The sequence below is a fragment of the Sorghum bicolor genome, chromosome 2, assembly GCF_000003195.3.
Source record: "Sorghum bicolor cultivar BTx623 chromosome 2, Sorghum_bicolor_NCBIv3, whole genome shotgun sequence".
NCBI lineage: Eukaryota > Viridiplantae > Streptophyta > Magnoliopsida > Poales > Poaceae > Sorghum > Sorghum bicolor.
The window spans coordinates 57,251,595-57,269,840 of record NC_012871.2 but is presented as its reverse complement, the minus strand read 5'-3'; the positions used below and the strand labels follow the sequence as shown (position 1 = coordinate 57,269,840).

Here is an 18,246-nt window from a genome sequence, read left to right as displayed (position 1 = left end):
CGAGACATTCTCGCCGGTCGTCAAGCCGGCGACCATCCGCACCGTCCTGACGCTGGTAGCGACTCACAATTGGTCGGCGCACCAACTTGATGTTTCCAATGCTTTTCTTCATGGCAACCTACAGGAGCATGTGTACAGCCAGGAGCCCACGGGCTTCGTCGATCCGCGCCGGCCGAACAACGTCTGCCTCCTCTCGCGTTCTCTCTATGGGCTTCGCCAAGCACCACGCGCGTGGTTTGATCGATTCGTCGGTCACGCCACGAGTCTCGGCTTCGTCCAATCCAAGGTGGACACATCCTTGTTTGTCTACAGAAGGAATGGTGCCACGGCATACCTCCTCCTCTACGTCGACGACATGATCCTGTCGGCGTCCTCCGCACCACTCCTTCGGCACATCATCAAACGCCTCCACGACGCCTTCGCTGTCCTGGACATGGGACCCGTGTGGCACTTCCTCGGCATCAATGTATAGCGCAATGCGGCCGGCTTCTTCCTCTCGCTAGCTTCATATGCTGAAGACCTTCTCGAACGCGCCGGCATGGCCAATTGCAAGCCGGTCGACACGCCAGCCGATGCCAAGCCCAAAGCTTCAAGATCCGATGGCAAGCCCATTGACGACGTCACCGCCTACCGCAGCATCGCCGGAGCACTCCAGTACTTGACGATTACCCGCCCCGACATCGCATACGCCGTCCAACAGGTCTGCCTCCACATGGACGCGTCGCGCGATGTTCATCAGACGATGCTGAAACGGATTCTGCGCTACATCAAGGGCACGCCAACGCTCGGAGTTCAGCTTGGCACTGCATCGACACCAACGATCACAGCGTACTCTGACGCCGATTGGGCAGGGTGCCCAGATACACGGCGTTCAACGTCAGGGTTCTGCATCTTCTTCGGCAACTCACTCGTCTTGTGGTCCTCGAAGCGGCAAAACACGGTGTCTCGGTCGAGCGCAGAAGCGGAGTACCGCGCCATCGCCAACTCGGTTTCCGAATGTTCCTCGTTACGGCACTTGCTCGGAGAACTACTCTGCCCAGTCTCCACGGCAACGGTGGCGTACTGCGACAACATCTCGTCCGTGTACATGGCGCGCAACCCCGTCCACCATCGCCGCACCAAGCATATCGAGCTAGACATCCACTTCGTTTGGGAGAAGGTCACCATTGGAGAGCTCCGAGTCACCCACATCCCAAGTGCGCGGCAGCTGGCCGACGGCACTGTTCTACGACTTCTGGGACAGCCTCTCCGTCGTGCAATCACTGACGTCGAGACTGGGGGGGTGTGTGTGTGTGTGTGTTAGCGGATCAACTTCACCAACAGCTAGCTGACCGTGTATTCAGGATCTCAACTGCCTGTGCACTACGCACGCTCGCCACGCCTGCAGAGCGCGCTCCATCGTCGCATGCGCGCCCGGTCACCGCGCTCCCACTTAGGCCGTTTGCTCGCTCGCCTCGCTCGCGCATGCGCTGCCGTGGCCAATGGCCACTCAATTGTAATACTATATATATATGTATACATACATGATCAATGAAAGGTGTCCAGTTGATCACTCTTATTCTACACTTATGCCTCCTAAAATTCTGACCCACAGCGGGGGCTGATGGAGTAATATACAGAGAGGAAACCGGATAATTTGGCTATCTATCTGACTGCTGAAGCATGAAATCCATCCCGTCCTAACAACTACAGTACCGGCTCGGCGGCAGGCAGGTACCGATAACGACCGCAAAAAAGCAATGCAAACTTGGATGCAATGAAAAGGCAGGGCAGAGTTTCTTGCAGATGGAGCTATCTGCCGAGCTTTGCTGAGGTCGACGCATCGACCCCTCCAAATGCGACAGAAAGCCACTGTCCCATGGTCTCCATGCAATTTTTTCTCCTGCTTAGTGCTTACTCTATCCACAGATCCGTCCAAAGGGCAGTTTGTTGAGCTAGAATTATGGATTGGATCCTTTCGGTCACCTGCATTGCATGAGCAAGAGCCGTTGCGATGGAGCCATGCTACCTATCCTGTCCTGCCTCACTGAAAACAAGTCCGAGAGTGTCGAGTTTCTGACAAGCTGCAGGGTCAGGCCATGTGATGAATCTCGCTAAGAGAGGCAGAGGACATTAGATCTGACTGTCAGGCTAATCTAATGACCCTCTAAACACATTAAGTACCTACAGTTTCTGCTACCACTGCCCCGTTGATACTAGTTTATCCTGATCTCAAGTCTAATAGTGAGATTCTTCATCGTTTTGTGCAGAGTCACACGTGCTCTTGGAAGTCAGGATTCATGAAGAGCTTGGCCATGCCGTTTACCTCGAAACACCTAAACAAACGGCTGCGTGCATTTCCTGTCTCCCTGACCAGCAGATTAATCAACACTATAATCCCTGCCAGGTCAAAGTCAAACTAAACCGGCCTAGTAACTAGCAGAAAGGAATCTCGAATCATCACCATTTCAAGGGTAATACAAGATCGATCAATATACAATTTCTTTCGTTTCAGTTGTCCCATGTACTTGCCTAGAAGACAAATATTAAGGAAGTTCTTATTGATAGATAAACTAACTACTGTAGAGCCTAACTACAGTATGAGGCCTTGTTTAATTTCTATCCAAAAACTTTTCACTCCATCCCTTCGAATGTTTTGAATACATGCATAAACGATTAATATAGATAAAAAAATAACTAATTGTATAGTGTACGTATATTTTGCTTTGAGCCTAGTTAGTCTATAATTTAACACTAATTATTATAGTTATAAATGTGCTACAATATCCAAATTTTTTTCTTTTCACGAAAACAAGACTTGTGGTGCACCTTGCGAGTTGCTGAGGTAGGTGCAAGCAGCCCCCACTTGGATACTCCCAGTATTCATCATGCATCTTCTGTCTTCCTCCAAAGGTTGGTGTGGTCCAGTTAAGTGACAGTATACTGTGCAACTAACTCCTACGGCACAGAGCATGGAGCTCAGTCATCTGCAAAATGGCCAGCAGTTGCCAGAGTTTTATTGGTAGTAGATGGGTTAGCTGGGCATCTACTATTCAGCAATCATTAAGAGGTTACTCCTACTAACCATGTTCTCCCCACCTTCCCTAGTTACTGAGGCCTTGTTTAGTTGGCAAAAAATTTCAAGATTTTCCGTCACATCGAATCTTTGATCACATACATGAAGCATTAAATATAGATAAAAATAAAAACTAATTGAACAGTTACCTGTAATTTGTGAGATGAATCTTTTGAGCCTAGTTACTTCGTGATTGAACAATGTTTGTCAAATAAAAACGAAAGTGCTAAGGTAGCCAAAAACCACAAATTTTGCAAACTAAACAAGGCTTGAGCATCAACGGGACAGGTTAATTACTTGAAGGGGCATATGAACATGACAGGTGAGAGGACACCTGTCTCGCAGTGGGGACGGGTGCCACACACAGTAATCTGACTGGAACTCAAACTGCCATCTTTTTGCTGCACAGCACAGTACAAACAAGCACGAGATGAGTAAACACGAGAATATTCCGGTGCAAGTACAAAGTTATGGGCTTTATGTGTGTGTGTTCTGCACTGCCAGCCAGCCTGCTGGGATTAACGTCAGTCATGAAATTGAAATACAGTAATATGGCACAAAATGATCCAGATGAAGATCACCCAAAAATATTTTTTTTTGTATTTTTGCATGACTGGTCGTTCGTAGAATGATTTCACCAGCAAAATTCTACCAAGCCGCTAGCTAGTCAACAAGGTGAAGCTAGGCATACATGTGTGTATGCGCGTGTGTCGGTTGCCTGTCTACTACTGTATGATCAAGTGTCGCTGTGTTGCCTCGTGTTCGCGCTGGCATGATCGTCCTTGGCCGCCGGCGCCCACGGCAGGCCGTCGTCGGCGCAGAGGCCGCCGGGCAGCCGCTTGCTGCCGCGCCACTGCCAGATCTTGGACACGGAGAAGCTGTCGCCGCGCGCGAACACCTTCTTGCCCTGGTGCTGCTCGTCGCTACTGCTCGCCGCGGTTACTGCGGCGCTGCTGCTAGTGCCGCACGCGGTGCCGGCGCCGCCGCCCGCATTGCCGTGCCGCAGGTGCACGGAGACCAGCAGGTGCTCGTCGGCTAGCACGTACTGGTACGAACCCATGGAGTAGCACCTCCGCCGGTCGATTCGGCTGGTGGCGCCGGTGCTGGAGCTGGACTCGGCGTCGTCGTCGACGTTCTTGAACCGGCCGAGCCTGACCGGGAGCACGACGCTGCTGCTGGCGGCCTCGACGGCGTCTGGCGGCGCCTGGTCCTGCTGCGGCTTCTGCTCCTCGACGTCCGTGGCGACGGACGATGGCGCGTCCGTGGCTGCGGCGAGGTGTCGCGCGGAGACCTTGGTGCGGCAGAGCGGGCAGGTGGCGCTGGAGCGGAGCCAGACGTCGATGCAGGCGACGTGGAAGGCGTGGCCGCACAGCGGCAGCAGGCGGAGCCGGTCGTGGTCCGCGAACTCGCAGAGGCAGACGGCGCAGTCGAACGGCCGGGCCGCCTTCTCCTTCCCCTTCCTGCTAGCGGCGGCGGCGGCGGTCCCGGACAGCTCGGCGTAGGCGAACTCCGGGAGCGCGTCGATGGCAGCCTGGCCGAGGCCGCCGCCGCCGGTTCCGGAGCCGCTGGCGCCGCCGTCGTCGTGCGCGGGGAAGAAGAGGTGCTGCAGCTGGCGCTCCCCGGCGCCGGCGCTGGCGTGGTGGCTCTTGAGGAAGACGCGGCGCAGGACGTGGAGCAGGCCGGAGACGAGCAGCACCACGGCCAGGACCACCGTGACGAACAGCACCGCCGGCGTGATCCTCGACGCCGCGGCGGAGACGGAGGCGGACGGCGGCGACCCCCTCCCGGTCGTCGTGGCGGTGGCGTCCATCGCCGGCGCGGGCGCTGGATCCTCCAGCAACGCGCGCGGCATTGTAACGCCGCCTCTGGCACCGAAGAAGTGCACATTGGCGCCAGCGCCACTGCTCCTGATTTCCCGCGCAAGAAGAAACCTGCCGCCGGCTCTCCTCAGTCCCGCCGCCATCTTGGCCTTCCTGCTGGTGCCCCTCTCGCCGCCGGTCTCGGTCCCTGGCTCGGCACCAGTGCAGCCGCACTCATCCGCTGTCCGGCCGGTGTAGGCAGCAGCTATATAGACGGCGGAGCGATGTATCAGGTGAGGTCGAGCAATCAGGCACCAAACCGGGACAAGGAAGCCATGGCCAATGGACAAGGAAGGAAGCAGCAAGCAAGTCAACCAGGGACCGAAGCTTTGGATGGATATATGATATATGGCGCTCGCAGTCGCTGGTACCAACTCGCTCGTCGCGCGCAGCCGGGTATTTGGTTGTAGGCTAGGTGACCGTGGCCGTGCTGCGGTTGGAGAGGCGTTGTCTATTGCGCGAGGGCGAGGCCCCCGGCCCGCCCCGGGCTTTGGAAATGCGGTGCCGGCCGCCGCGGCATGTGAGCTGAAGCGCTGTCTCGTGCCTGTGCTGGTGGTGGTGCGCAGCGGCAGCCGGCGCTCGGCAGGTCGGGGTTGGGGTTGGGCTGCTGTCCTCGCTTGGGATGCACGGAAAGCGCGAGGGAAATTAAGAGGGAACAGCACGTCAGCGTTGGAGGTGGTTGGGCCGATGGATCATGGACGCCTGATGGGCGCCCCTGCCCTGCCTTCTTCTTCTTCCCCTGTACTGTACACCACCGCGCCAATGCATCATCGCCGTGGCTGGAATTTCGGGGCGATACCACAACCATAAATGGCCGCGACAACGACACGGGTAGTTTCGGCTCACTGGCGCCACGCCGCCGCTACTCGCCCATCGCCCACGGGACGACTAGGCGTGGCCACCGTCGAATCGGCGTTGCCCGACCGCCCGTCGCATCCAACGGCTCTCTCCAATTTCAACAGCTCGTTCCAGACGGGAAAACCGAACGGGCTTTCGCTACAATCCTGCCGCCGGGACCCCTGCCCTAAACCTGCACGGACGGATGATGGACCACCATTGACAAATGACAAACCTCCATTCCGTTCCTCTCCACCTCTGGAGTTTTCCCACGGCGGGCGGATTGGGTGCCCGGTTCATTCCGCGGCGGGTGCGTGCGTGCGTGCCGCCACCCCGGCGGCTGGCCGGCCGCCCGGCGTCGTGTGCCGCGCCGGGTCAGCATCGCCAACGCCGTACTACGTGTCAGCACGGCTGGGGTCGATCGTGCATTCGGTGACGAACGTCGAACCGAACGTCGTCGTCTCGACCTGTCGCCGCCGCCGCCGCACTGCTGGATCTCGAGCCACGCCGCACGCCAGGCCATCAGCAACGCTCGATTCGCGAGGCACACCGCCGGATTGGGACAGCGGAGTGAGAGATTCATCAGGGCTAGGGGTGGTTTGTTAGAAGTGTAACACTTGGCATCACGTTCAGGAGTATTGAATGGGTGCCATCAATCTTGTTGATCATGCACACATGCAAGGTTTAGAGTGGTTGTAGTTGAGTCAAGTCTATGATGCAGGCATCACGTTCAGGAGTGTTCAATGGGTGTCATCAATCTTGTTGACCATGCACACATGCAATGGTTTGGAGTGGTTGTAGTTGAGTCAAGTCTATGATGTAAACTATCTCTATGTACAGCCACGAAGGGGGCTCTTCCCTTCAATATATAAACACGTAACCGGGAACCAGGAAGGTAACCCGTTCACCCTATTCATTTTACATGGTATCATCCGCCTGATCATTCCATACGGAACTCTCGATCCATGGCGCAACCCGCTGCATTTTCCTTCAGTTTCCTTCCTCCTCCCACCGTCCTCCTCACTAGGGGCAACTACTACATGTGGTATGCCTAAGTATCCTCAACCCTGAAGGAGCCGAGTGTTGGGGCTATATTTCCCCATCTGCTAAACCACCTTCTGAATTTCTTGCCCAAACCGATCCCAACGCCGATCCCACCCCTAATCCCGCGTATGGCAAGTGGACTGCCAAGGATCAACAGGTCCTTAGCTATTTGTTTTCTTCTCTCTCGCCAGAAATCTTTACCCAACTCTCCACAAATACCACCGCAGCCACACTTTGGGCCGCAATTCAGGGGCAACACGCCTCCCAATCTCGCGCCCGTGTCATATCGACGTGCATGGCGCTCGCCACTGCAACGAAGGGATCCTCGTCGGTGGCTGAGTACTACACCAAGATGAAGGGGCTCGCTGATGAGATGGCATCGGCGGGTCGCAAGTTGGATGACGAGGAACTCGTCTCGTACATCCTCACCGGCCTCGACATCGACTACGAGTCCGTCGTCACCGTTGTTGCAGCCCGCGTCGAGACGATCACCGTCCCCGAGCTCTACGCGCAGCTTGCTGCTCATGAACAGTGGGTGGCCCTCCACGACGCGACCTCTCAGTCCTCCGCCAACATGGCTGACCGTGGTGGCCGAGGGGGTGGATCTCACACCAACTCGCGCGGCCGTGGCGGCCGTGGTGGATCCGAACGCGGCCCCAAGGTTGGCCGTGGCAACGGAACCAAAGGACGCGGCCGCAATTTTGAAGCCGGCGTCTTCTGTCAAGTATGCGGCCTTGAAGGACATCCAGCCTACCGCTGCTGGAATCGCTATGACTCCAACTACAACGGCCCTCCTCAGAAGACCGCGGCTGCTGCAACTTCTTCCTCCTACGGTGTAGTTACCAATTGGTATATGGACACTGGGGCAACGGACCACATCACCGGGGACCTTGAGAAGCTGACGATCCGTGATAGGTACAACGGCAATGAGCAGGTGCATGCTGCAAGTATGGGCATTTGTCATGTTGGTCATAGCTTTTTGCAATCCCCATATAGTCAAATTCATCTTAAAAATATCTTGCATGTTCCTCAAACCAACAAAAGTCTAGTATCTGTTCATCGATTAGCTCGTGATAATAATGCTTTCCTTGAGTTTCACCCAAACCATTTTTTCCTTAAGGAACAAGGGACCAAGAGAACTCTTCTTCAAGGCAGGTCTGAAGGGGGCCCCTATCCTCTCAAGGTTCCAACCAATAAACAAGCGCTTGGCGCCATCAAGCCATCATCATCATTGTGGCATGCTAGACTAGGGCACCATCGCCTGCTGTTGTTCAACAAATTTTATCCCACTACAATCTTCCTTTTATTTCCAATCCAAATAATAGTGCAATTTGTGATGCGTGTCAACGGGGCAAGAGTTATCAGCTACCGTACCCTAAGTCAACTAGCATTTCTGCCAAACTTTTTGAGTTGATTTTTTCTGATGTTTGGGGACCCGCACCCACTTCGGTCGGGAAGCATAATTATTATGTAAGCTTTATTGATGATTATTCCAAATTTACATGGATTTACCTCTTGCGTCACAAATCTGAAGTCTTCTCATGTTTCAAAGACTTCCAAAATCTCGTCGAAAGACAATTTAATTGTAAAATATTAAAAGTACAATCTGATTGGGGTGGAGAGTATCAAACTCTAAATTCTTTTTTCCGACGCATAGGCATCGAACACTATGTTTCATGTCCCCATGCACATAAGCAAAATGGAGCGGCCGAGCGCAAACATAGACACATCATTGAAATAGGATTGTCACTTCTTGCTCATGCCAGCATGCCTCTAAAATTTTGGGATGAAGCATTCCTCACAGTAGTGTTTCTTATTAATCGCCTTCCGTCCAAAGTCACACAAAATACCACACCTCATGAACGCCTTCTTTGCAAGACACCTGATTATTCTTTTCTCCGAACCTTCGGATGTGCCTGTTGGCCAAATCTTCGACCATATAACACCAAAAAACTCCAATTCCGCTCCAAACAATGTGTCTTTCTTGGTTATAGTAATTCTCACAAAGGTTTTAAGTGCTTAGATCCCTCTGAAGGCCGTGTCTATATTTCTAGGGATATTGTTTTTTATGAGCATGTATTCCCCTTCTCTCATCTCAATCCAAATGCAGGAGCACGTCTTAGAGCCGAAATTCTTCTCCTTCCGGAATCTCTCCAAAACACCACCTCTTTCGGGGATGCAAAATTGCATGATCAACATTGTACTAACCCTGCATCTAATGCTTCTCCAAGCTCTTCTCGTTGCTATGGTGATACATGAACAAACCAGGAATTATTTGGTGAAGAAACGACATCAAACAATGTAACACCGGCGTCATTTCATGCACTTCCCCGGCGGGAACAGCACTAGCAGATCCGATGCAGCTCCCGATGTTGATTTGCCTGGACCAGATCAGCAGCCGGTACAGGAATCTGGCTCGGGATCGCCGCCTGCCACACAGGCAGCAGGTGTCGCGGTGGACCGGTCGCCGCATCCCACACATGCAACGGCTGATGCGGTTCCCCCTGCGGTCGAGGAACGAGTCCTGCGGGATCCGGTTGAGCCTGCGCCTGCTCCTGTAGAGATCCCCACCTCCGGATCTTCTGTGCCAATGGCTCCTGCTGCCCCTTCTGTGTCAAGTCGACCAACAACTCGTCTATCTCAAGGGATCACCTGTCCTAAACTTCGTACCGATGGAACAGTACGATGGGGCATGTCAACTAGAGTCTCTGAAGAACCAGCATCTGTCCATGAAGCTCTACATGACTCTAACTGGCTCACGGCCATGAATCAAGAGATACAAGCTCTTCATCGCAACAAAACTTGGCATCTTGTTCCTCCACCGAAAGGCAAAAATATCATAGATTGCAAGTGGGTCTACAAGGTAAAAAGAAAATCTGATGGTTCCATTGACAGACATAAAGCTAGACTTGTTGCTAAGGGATTCAAGCAACGTTACGGCATTGATTATGAAGACACTTTTAGTCCAGTTGTCAAGGCAGCCACAATTCGACTCATTGTATCTATTGCAGTATCAAGAGGGTGGTCTCTTCGACAGTTAGATGTTCAAAATGCATTCCTTCATGGCATTCTTGAAGAAGAAGTATACATGCGTCAACCTCCAGGTTATATTGACAAAAGCAAGCCATTGTGGGTGTGCAAACTTGATAAAGCTCTATATGGACTTAAGCAAGCACCCCGTGCTTGGTATGCTAGACTCTGTGGCAAGCTTGAATCTTTGGGTTTCATTCCATCAAAAGGCGACACATCACTCTTCTTCTACCACAAAGGTAGACACACTATTTTTGTCTTGGTATATGTTGATGACATTATTGTAGCAAGTTCATCCACAGAAGCTACAGATGCTCTCCTCAAAGATCTCCAACATGACTTTGCACTCAAAGATTTGGGTGATCTCCATTACTTCTTGGGTATAGAAGTCAAGAGATCAAGGGAGGGTCTAGTCCTGTCACAAGAGCGGTATGCCACTGACATTGTACAAAGAACCGGGATGGCAAAATGCAAGGCTGTAACTACACCACTTTCTAGTTCCGAAAAACTCAGTATCACAGATGGTGACAAACTAAACTCTGATGATGCAACACGGTATAGAAGTGTGGTAGGGGCTCTACAATATTTAACCTTGAAAAGGCTAGATATTTCCTTCTCGGTAAACAAGGTGTGTCAATTCCTCCATGCACCAACTACAACTCACTGGAGTGCAGTTAAACGAATTCTGCGATATGTGCAAGGATCTCTAAAGATGGGACTCAAATTTCGACCCTCTCACTCCATGATGGTCAGTGCATTTAGTGATGCTGATTGGGCAGGATGTCCTGATGATCGAAGATCCACAGGTGGCTTTGCAGTCTTCCTAGGGCCCAACCTTATTTCATGGTGTGCCAAGAAACAAGCCACGGTTTCACGATCAAGCACTGAAGCAGAATATAAAGCATTGGCTAATGCCACGGCAGAGGTAATGTGGATTCAAAAATTACTTGATGAACTTGGGATTCTACATCCACGTGCAGCTCGGCTCTGGTGTGACAATATTGGTGCCAAGTACCTATCTGCAAATCCAGTGTTTCATGCTCGCACCAAACATATTGAAATAGACTTTCATTTTGTTCGAGAAAGAGTTGCACAGAAACTCTTGGATATTCGATTCATAAATACTGCTGATCAAGTAGCGGATGGGTTTACAAAACCATTGATTGCAACTAAAGTAAATTCGTTTAGAAACAATCTCAACCTAGTGGCCGGTTGAGATTGAGTAGGGGTGTTAGAAGTGTAACACTTGGCATCACGTTCAGGAGTGTTGAATGGGTGCCATCAATCTTGTTGACCATGCACACATGCAATGGTTTAGAGTGGTTGTAGTTGAGCCAAGTCTATGATGCAGGCGTTACATTCAGGAGTGTTGAATGGGTGCCATCAATCTTGTTGACCATGCACACATGCAATGGTTTAGAGTGGTTGTAGTTGAATCAAGTCTATGATGTAAACTATCTCTATGTACAGCCACGAAAGGGGCTCTTCCCTTCAATATATAAACACGTAACCGGGAACCAGGAAGGTAAGCCGTTCACCCTATTCATTTTACATGGTTGGCTTGGCTGCTGGCGCCATGCATGGCTAGCAAGCTTCCGGTTCCAGTGGCTGTGGCTGTGGCCCGGGCCCTCGTCGTGTACTGTTACTGTGCGTGTATCCGGGCCGGCCGCCTGGCTGGTGTGTTTTAGGTTTGTATTATGTGAATAAGTCAAACCCCAGTCTGGTGTATCGGTTAATCCCCCTGCGCCGCGCAGCTTGTTGTTGCGTGCATCTTGGCTGCGCCGTGGTGCCTGCATAATTGGCCGGTAGGCACGCAGGCAGCCAATCAGCCATGCATGCATGATTACGTTTTGGTGCATATGGAAACATGCGTGTGGACACACAAGGGAGGGATGGATAATAGAGATTAGAGAGAGACCAAGTGTCGATCGCAAGTCAACTGTAATCCCCCACCCCTACTAGTATCTTTTTTTTTATTTGTCTTCGAATTATCCGGTAGGCACAAGCAGATAGAATGAAGTAGTAACATGCTATTGCTAACGCGTCGGACATATACATGGGTTGACATGCTACCCGGCAGGTCGTGTAGTGTAATGTGTCAAGATGACTCGGTCTGTAGTGTGCGCCATGCATAATTGGATAAGGTTAAAGATGATCAACGGGCCAGCCCGGCCCAGCATGCACGGGGCCCGTGCTAGGCACGACCTGATAGGGCACGGGCCCGTATGGCCCGCGTGCCACCGGGCTGTGTCTCCATAGGCCATCGTGCCTGTCTGACGGTCCAGGCACAACCCGTGGGTTGATTTTCGTGCCGAGCCGGCCCGAAAAGCACGAGGTCCAATAGTGCTTCGGGCCGACCCATGGCCCGTTATATGAAAAATACCAAATTTAATATAGAATTTAACAAAGCATAAGTAAATCACATTTAATTCGTAGACATTAATATTTCACAATAAAAATACCAAATTTATTTGTCTTTGAAATTTTGAGAGTTCATCATATTTTATATCTATCAAACAGGAGTACTCCCCCATCAAGTTTTAGAATAACCATTAATTCATACTATCTTAAGATTGAACAACTTTGCATAAAAGTATAAAAACATTTATGACGCCAAATAAATATATTATAAAGTTATATTTATAATATATCTAGTGATATTAATTTGGTGTCGTAACTATCATTGTTTTTTTCTATATTTTTTGAGGGCTACTTTTTTTATAAATTTAGTCAAATTTGAGGACTTTGAACAACTCTAGTAGAGGAAGAACTTACACAAAATGCTCTTAGAACTAAGAATACCTCAGATACCAATCTGGTTGTCTTCTTTCTTCTTTCATCTACTTGTCATTGGAACTTGAAAATTGTATTGAAAAGACATTAGGGGAAATGGGCACTTGTCAACACCCTTGCCATACAAGATTTTAGAGACAGAGAAACCACTTGTTGCTAGCAACAAGATATAGGTCTTGTTTACTTCCACTCCAAAACCCAAAAAATTTCAAGATTCTCCGTCACATCGAATCTTTAGACGCATGCACGGAGTATTAAATATAGACAAAAATAAAAACTAATTGCACAGTTTGGTCGGAATTTATGAGACGAATCTTTTGAGCCTAGTTAATCCATGGTTGAACAATAATTACCACAAACAAACGAAAGTGCTACAGTGTCACGAAATGTTTTCCTTCTGAAACTAAACACGGCCATAGTACCAGTTGAAATAATATTGGCTAAAGGAGAGACTAAACACATGCTTACAATCCTTTACCATTAGAACAGAGTATTGGAGAAACCAAACCTTCGTTGTAGAACTGACTAGAGAGGAGGTCAAAATTACCGCATCAAAAGCTAACTAACTGTTTTCCTTAATAAATAAAAACTATTACAGTGCAAACTAGCAATCAGAGTCATCTTTCACCTTTCAGATTACTCGTTTATCAATGGTAGCAAGGCAATCGCATAGACGCAAAACAAGTCAGATGTCAAGTAAAGCGTGACAAATATTTCGTATTGATCATCATCTCGATCTCGTTTCGCTGTTTGCGTACGTCCATGAAAGGAACAATACGCACCTAATTACACCAGAAGACATACATTTAAGGAACACCCATCATATAGGTAGAGTATGGTTCAAGACATGATATACTTCCTAGCTACCCTTGTCCATCATGTACATCTGTACACATTATTGGCTTTTGTATTGTGCTGTTTAATGAAAAAAATTTGGACCAGCAACCAAATATTATGAGATGGCTTTGTTTCATCGGCGGAATCAATACAATAATCCCCTGCGTGGAGCAAACAGTACGTACGTATAGTTACATACAAAGTGTCTATGTTCAAATGCACCATCATAGTGAATTTCCAACTAATTCAACGGCCATCTTTGTGAACAACTAAAGATGTTTACGTGTAATAATACCATCATCAGAGATTTTTAAGACTAGTAGCACCGCTGTGGTCGATCGAGTCGAGTTATGCGATCCGTGCTCGGCGCGCGTTCAATGGGCATCCATCATGCCGCCTCCAAGGAGAAGGACCTGTCGTCCTCGTCGCGGATGGAGTTGATCATGCTGGCGACCTCCCGCATGGTCGGCGGCGGGGCAGAGCCAGGGGAAGGGGAGGCGTCGACGCACCGCATGGCGACCTGCAGCAGCCGCACCATGCGCTGCTCGGTGGACCCGGAGCCGCTCCCGGCGAGCAGCGCGCGGTCGAACACCTCGGCGGTCCACTCCTCCCGGATCACCGAGGTCACCCACCGCGCCAGCTCCGCGCCGTCGCCCTGAGCGGACGTCGCCTTCCCCGTCAGCAGCTCCAGCAGCAGCACCCCGAACGCGTACACGTCGGCGCGGAACGCCGCGGCGCCGCCGCCGTCTCTGCCGGCCGCGGGCGGGGGCGGCGCGGTGGTGATGCCGTACTCGCTGATGCACGGGTCCATGCCGGCCGTGAAGAGGACGTTGGAGGCCTTGAGGTTGCCGTGCGCGATTGGGCCGTCGGCTGCCGCCTTCTCACCTGACGGGGAATTGGAGGTCGCGCCGCCGCCACGAAGGGTGGTGTGCATGAACGCCATGCCGTCGGCGACCTTGGCGGCGATGTGGAGGCGCGCCGGCCAATCCAGGGGGCCCTGGCTGCTCTCTATGGAGCCTGCAGATTTGCATTTTTATGAGAAATGAAATACTGAAACTTGAAAACTTCATACCTCAAAATGAAAGGAAACAGATAATAATACTCCGAATGTGATTGACGTTTCATGCAGAGAAAATACTATTTACTCTCTTTATTTTAAATATATTAAGGCTCTGTTTGGTTCCACTTGTTAAATTTTAGCTAGCTAAACTTTAGTCATTTTAGTAGCTAAAGTTCCAAACACATTGACTAAAAGGAGCTAAAATAGTTTAGTTCCATTAATCACCTAAAAGTAGCTAAAATAATTTTAGCTATTAAAATTTAGCAACGGGAACCAAACAGGCCCTAAGTTTAATGAACTTCATATATCGAAACTACTAAATTTGCATAATTGTTTCTAGTGTTGTACTTATTCAGTCCTTAACTTTTACTAGTCTACCTATTTTACCACTATTGTCACCACTAATCTTCATGTGAAGCTTAGCTCTGCCACTATTCGAAGCAGAGGCATATCCCACTTCGTATGTGACAACTGACAAGTCTACATTTACTAGTAGAACTTTTACAGGTTCGTTATCCATTGGTCAACCGTAGGCAAATTGTACTGAAAATGGGTTGGGTATTGCAAAGTGAAATGGACTAGGCTAAGGTTATGGGCTCGAACAATTTCAGCTCAGAAAGAACGGATGCACGAGTCGTCAGCTGAATACGGCCCAGAATTTGAGAAGGAATGGGCTAGTTTGCCTAGCTGAATTATGATGTGTTGCTCACAGCAGTTCAGCGTTTCTTTTTTTTTTTCTAAAAATAAAAACAGTTCGGCGTTTGGGTTGAACAGATCATATTGACCAAAAGAAAATTAGTAATCCTCGACTAATGAGAACTTTTTACTCCTATCATAAAATAAATTGAAAGGGCTTTTTTATATGCATCCCAATCGAAACATATAATAAGCAAAGATAAATGGTTTGCACCTAAATATACCGTGATATATAATATCTGAAACTCGTATCCACTAATAATAAGCCAAGCAAAGATAAATGGTGGAGAGGGTTACCGTGCAGGAGCTTGGCGAGGCTGCCGTTGCTCTGGAACTCGTACACCACCAGCTTCTCCTGCATGGCGCAATAGAACGCCAGCGGCGGCAGCACGGCGGGGTGCTTGGCGAGCCCGACCCGCTCCATCCTCCGCCGGAACTCCTCCTCGTCCACCGCCGCGTCCTTCACCCGCTTCACCGCCAGCGCCGCGCCGCCCGGCACGACGACCTTGTACGAGCTCCCGAACCGGCCCCGGCCCAGCAGCTCCGCGGGGGACTTGAGCAGGTCCTCGAACCGCAGCTCCTTGGCCGCCGCCGCCGCGGCGTTGGACGTGATCGAGGTCGTGCCCGACCGGCGCAGCACCACCAGCGAGGCCGCCGGCGCGCCGCCCGCCTCGGCGACCGCGCTGTGCTCGCCCGACGTCGGCAGTGAGTAGGCCGGCGTCTTGCTCGGGGTCGTCGCTGCCGTCGTGGTCGTGGTCGTGGTCGTGGTCGTCGTCAGCCTGCTGCTGTCGTACACGCTCCTCCTGCCTCCGCCGGACTTGGACTTCAGCCCCAGGTCGCTCCGCTTCTTCTTGAAGCAGATCCTGTACAGGACGAAGGCCAGTATGGCGACGCCCAGGAGGACGTACCCGAGGTACATGACGATCTTACGCACTGTTCTTTTCTTGTCCTTGCGCTTGTCATCGTCATCCCCCTTCCCGTCGTCGTCGTCGTCGTCGTCGGCCGTAGGGGGCGGCGGGCAAGGAGCGAATAAGGTCTCGCCGCATATGCCGGCGGCGTTAGGCCAGAATCTCTCTTTGCCGAATCTGGTAGCGTTCTTGGGGATTGCTCCGGTGAGGTTGTTGTTGGACACGTCGAAGCTGAGGCCTTGAATGTTGTTGAGGTTGAAGTCCGGGATCGTGCCGGTGAAATGGTTGTCGTTCGCCAGGAACCTCACCAGCCCAAGCTTGCTGAGGTCGCCGGGAAGTTGGCCGGAGAAGTTGTTTCTGGAAACGTCGATCACCTGTAAGCTCTTCAACTGGGCGACGGAAGGCGGCAGGTTACCTGAGAGCTTGTTGCTGCTGACGATCAGGTGGGTGAGGCCCGAGCAGGCCGAGATGCCCTCGGGGAGGCCGCCGCGGAGGCTGTTGTTGTGAAGGTTCACCACGCGGATAGCCGGCGCGGCGCACAGCAGCGCGGCGTCGATGGTGCCGCCGTTCAGGCCCTGTGCATCAAGATCTATCCTCTTGATGTGGCCATTGTTTCCACCTGCGTCGAAGCACTGGACGGTTTTGCCCCACGGCGAGATTTTGCTGCCGGGAACGCACGGGTCGATGGACGCGTTCCACCCCAGCCTGATCGCCGTCTGCCCGCCGTCGTCGTCCCCGGCGAGCACGGTCAAGAAGCTGACGAGCGACGCCGTGACACTAGGCGATTCGTCACCTCGCACCCGACAAGGGCAACATGCAAGCAGCACTACGAGTGCTGCTGCAAGTGCTGTGAGAGCCTTCGCCATAGACGACACGGCTCAGGAGTCAGGACGGAGCAGCAACAAAGCAATGGCAGGCGCTCGGTGCCGGATTGTCTAAAGGCTACGAGCTGGACATGGCGTGCGCGGGGTGTCAAAAGCTCGCGCCAAAGCTGGCTGGTTCGAAGCGGACGACGGGGCGGATGCTACGAAGCAGGGGAAGGGCCGGGCCGCCGCCTTGTGCGCACGCGGAGGCGGAACAGCAGGGGACAGGCAGGTGCGGCCAAACGGCAGTGTTGGAAGGGCGCCAGGTGCCGGGCAGGCGCCTCCGTCCGCGTACGCCGGCCGGCAGCCCTGGGCGACGGGATGAACAGGTCCGGCGCTCTGGTTAACGGGCGTGTCGCCGTCGTCGTTGCTGAAAATATGTATCCCGAAGTCGACAGCAATAATTCGGCTTGACGTAGCTGAACTCGACATATGTCTGAAGCTGTTGTTACTTGTGATTATATATAATCTTCATTTTGAGATGACTGGTTGTGCTAGTTATTAGTAGTTGGCTGGCACTGATGAGAAGAGTATGATCTGGTCAGGGGTCGGGGTTTGCCGTATTATCTTTGTATATTTGTATATCACCACTCAGATTTGGTACTGATCCAACAGTGACAGCTCCGTATCCCATGGTGCCGGCGCCTCAATGCACCAATGCGCCTTCATCGGGCCTATCCGTCCACATCCGCAGCCATAATAAGCAGGGATCACTGGAGAAAAGAAAAGAAAACAACACTCAAAATTAACTGTTCACACACAGGTAGACCAAAGAAACCGAGTCTTTTACTTCTAGACCATTATAAAAGATCACAATTCCTTCCATACCGTTTAAAATGTTTGGAAGATTTCTGAAATATAGCTTCAAACTTTTTCCATCAATACCGCTGTCATTGCTTTATATCTCATTTTAGATCAGATGGTTGGGTTTCTTGTGGTGAAACCTACCCATCTAGGTCTATGTCCTCTATTTTGATATGGATGCTCGTATTTTTCTAGATTTATTTTAGGATTTAACGGCGCTATGCTTTCAGTGATAGGCGACGCTCCTGTCGACAGCGAGGTGCCTATAGTAACTTCGAGAATCGCTCGTGATCTGCTGGCTCAGTCCTTGAGAGGTCCTTAGGCCTTCTCTAGTGTGTTGGCTGAGTGATGCTACAAACAAGAGAGAGAGTATGTGTTTGGGCATCACTCTTCACACTGTAGCAGGTGGTGCTAATTTAGAGTGATGCCAAGATAATTGGGAGCAGTGCATGTATAAGCA

The 18,246-nt window shown here is 51.3% G+C and overlaps 2 protein-coding genes and 1 pseudogene across 3 annotated transcripts; 1 reads left to right on the top strand and 2 right to left on the bottom strand.

The window, feature by feature from the left end:
- On the top strand, positions 539 to 1,303 carry LOC110432737 (uncharacterized mitochondrial protein AtMg00810-like). Its single transcript, XM_021453528.1, has one exon. The coding sequence runs from the start codon at positions 539 to 541 to the stop codon at positions 1,301 to 1,303; it is 765 nt and encodes a 254-aa protein (XP_021309203.1).
- Positions 3,434 to 5,983, bottom strand: LOC8055768 (annotated as a pseudogene). Its single transcript, XR_002449895.1, has one exon. The product of XR_002449895.1 is annotated as an RING-H2 finger protein ATL46 (transcript).
- LOC8065388 (probable inactive receptor kinase At2g26730) lies at positions 13,563 to 17,667 on the bottom strand. The gene is made up of 2 exons (XM_002460112.2): positions 15,509 to 17,667; positions 13,563 to 14,472 (listed from the first exon to the last, which is right to left on the bottom strand). Exons 1-2 carry the CDS (start codon positions 16,983 to 16,985, stop codon positions 13,844 to 13,846), a joined length of 2,106 nt encoding a protein of 701 aa, XP_002460157.1. The 5' UTR covers positions 16,986 to 17,667; the 3' UTR covers positions 13,563 to 13,843.